Source organism: Lipotes vexillifer, unplaced genomic scaffold (genome assembly GCF_000442215.2).
Source record: "Lipotes vexillifer unplaced genomic scaffold, Lipotes_vexillifer_v1.1 scaffold376, whole genome shotgun sequence".
NCBI lineage: Eukaryota > Metazoa > Chordata > Mammalia > Artiodactyla > Lipotidae > Lipotes > Lipotes vexillifer.
The window spans coordinates 464,051-466,845 of record NW_006785037.1 but is presented as its reverse complement, the minus strand read 5'-3'; the positions used below and the strand labels follow the sequence as shown (position 1 = coordinate 466,845).

The following is a 2,795-nucleotide window of genomic DNA, read 5'->3' as shown; positions in this document are numbered from 1 at the left end:
GCGCGCACGAAAAAATATATATATATATGTATATATATATATATGTGTGTATATATATATATATATATATATATATATATATATATATATAGTGAGGACATATATTAAGGACCAGAAATTTGGTATTATAAAATGAAAAGCACCGAGGAAAGTCACCTCAAGTGCTTTAATCATATACTTTCTAAAATGCGGGTAATATTTGGCCTGATTACTTTGAGGGAAAGTAGATATTAAAAAGCATTATAGAGCTCATTATAAAAGTGTAAGGCATCATTAGTTTGTGTCTCTGTCTAAGCATGCATGCCTCAAAACCAACTAGGCTATTTCATTCCTCTCTACTTCTCAAATTTAAGTATGTATGAGAATCGTGGAGACTGCTCATTAACCTCAGATTCCCAGGCCCTATATCCAAAGATTTCTTCCACAGACCTAGGTGGGGCCCAGGACTCAGAATTCCAGGTGATTCTGAATCAGGTGATCTGGGAGCCATACTTTGAAAAATACTGCTTTAAGATATAATTGATGTTTCACAAGCTCTATTGAAAACAACCACATTTTTATTAAAAAGCTCTTTACATAACAATGCATGCTGTAAAATAATACAATGTAAAATAATTCAAGCAGTACTAAAACATACAAAGTAAAAGTAAATGTTCTCTCCTCACCACCTACTCTTATCTCTCATCCAAGATACGTTCCGATGATTAGTTTTCCAGACTTGAATTGTCTATGCATATACCAACATATATACTGGTTAAGAATGATGAACATTTGATGTTTCTATTTTTGTTTTGCTACTAAAAATTAATGCTGAAATAAATATCCTTATTCTCATGTCTTTGGGCATGAGAATGTAGGATAGATTCCTAAAAGTTGACACATGATGACAGCTTACCTATTGGTCAGATTTTACCTTTTTTTGCGTGTGTGTGTGTGTGTGTGTGTGTGTGTGTGTGTGGTGGTGAGACACTTTCTGTGCCTAATATTTTGAATGATTCGTTACTGGATATCTGTATCAAGGTCCAACGTTCACAACAAAAAGATTTTTAATTAGACCTGTTATCACCCCCAGTGAAAATTCGGCTTACAAGTTCCCACTAACGGCCACAAAAGAGGTGAGTTTAGGGGAGCCAGAGGGGGGCGCCACCGTTCTCTGACAACTTGTACCGGCAACTTGGGTGAGTGCAGGGGAGTGCACGGAGCTGCTTCAGCCCCGGCGGAACCGACGGCAGAGGGTAGACCCGGGAGCTGCGGCACACCCCGGTCCTCCCCGAGTCTCCTCAAGAGCCCCGACTTGGGGCAGAGATGCGCTCAGCGGCGCTAAGACCGAGGTCCAGCCGCCGCCGCCGCCTCTTCTCACCGCCCCTCTCGCCTCTCAGTCGGTTTCTCCAACTCGCGTCCGGTTCCACTTTCCTCAGTTCCTCAATCCTCAGCTATGAGCAGCGGAACAACACAGGCGGCGAGGTTTACGACCCGCAGCAGGCACGTGGACAGCACCAGTCAGCTGCCAAACCAAACCGAAGCCCCTAAAGATACCCACATCAGCCCTTCTCTTCTTGCCCCGCCCCTTCCGCTTGTGATTTGCTTCAGCTTCCGGTCACGGGGTCTCAGCACTGACGTGAAGAGCTTGGCATTGTGGGATTTCCTTCTTTTCTCGCTCTCCGGCCATTTTGGCGGCTGCAGTGGGTGAGTAGGTTCTTCCGTACCGAGGTTTAGGCCACGCGGGGAGTCCAGGGAGTTGCCGTTTGGAGCTTCGGATCCTAAACTTCCTGTCTTGTCTTCTGTGTTCTAGGCTGGGGGCGTCCCGCGCCTAAGGCAGGAAGATGGTGGCCGCAAAGAAGACGGTGAGTTTAGCAGGCCAGGGCCGGAAGCCTGTTCACATGGAGAGATGAGTCTCGGCCGGCGCGGGCGGGTCCGAGCACAGTGGGCGCACAGCGTGCCTGCTGGCCTTGTAGGGGTCCAAAATGAACCCGAAGGACTCTCTCAGGGATTTGGGACCCTCTGCGGAGGTTTTATTAAGAGGTTCAGCTTCCAGGAAGCTGGATCCAGTTTTGAGTGGTTACAAAGAAGGCCTTCAAGTCCGTGTTACATGTTTGCTTTGTAGAAAAAGTCACTGGAGTCGATCAACTCTAGGCTCCAACTGGTTATGAAAAGTGGAAAGTACGTGTTGGGGTACAAGCAGACTCTGAAAATGATCCGACACGGCAAAGCGAAACTGGTCATCCTCGCCAACAACTGCCCAGCCTTGAGGTAATTGAAAGAACCTGAGTATGTTTGTCGCCCACTGCAAATTGGTCGTGAGCGAATATCCAGGAATGTGAACTTGCAATCTGGGTAGCATAAACTGGGTGTCATGTAAAATTTTGTGTTACAGAGGGACACCTGGAGAGTAATTTAACGGTTGTTGATTTTGGGCTCTTGATTTTTCTCCCCCTCGTCATATTCTCTCTTCGTATGAGGTTCTCTTTGGGAGAAATGCGTGGCAGAAGGGGCAAAAACCAGAGAACGTCAAAGTTTGAGGGCAGCGCAGAAACATAACTTGTTTGTCCATGTGCCCTGCCTTTTGGGTCGTTTTTTTTTTAACTTTAAGATGCTTTAAAAGAGCTTCATTTTATGAACTTGTTGTATTGTAGAAAAGCTAAGATCAGAGAAGTTCAGGCTGGCCTGTGGAGCTGCAGGTTCCCAGTTCACCCCGTTTTTGCTTGCCTCACTGTTTTGAAACTGAATTTAGTGGGTATTTTAAATAAGTTAAAGAAACCTGGACCATGCAGAATATAAGCCGTGTTTTCAGTCTC

At 45.4% G+C, this 2,795-nt stretch overlaps 1 protein-coding gene across 1 annotated transcript in view; it reads left to right on the top strand.

The window, feature by feature from the left end:
- The first annotated feature begins 1,620 nt into the window (after positions 1 to 1,620).
- The window catches only part of RPL30 (ribosomal protein L30), a 3,425-nt gene continuing 2,250 nt past the window's right edge, over positions 1,621 to 2,795 (top strand). Inside the window, exons 1-3 of the mRNA XM_007457156.1 lie at positions 1,621 to 1,686; positions 1,793 to 1,844; positions 2,105 to 2,250. Coding sequence (XP_007457218.1) covers positions 1,824 to 1,844; positions 2,105 to 2,250 — 167 coding nt within the window. The 5' untranslated portion in view covers positions 1,621 to 1,686; positions 1,793 to 1,823. The remainder of the gene's footprint in view (positions 1,687 to 1,792; positions 1,845 to 2,104; positions 2,251 to 2,795) is intronic.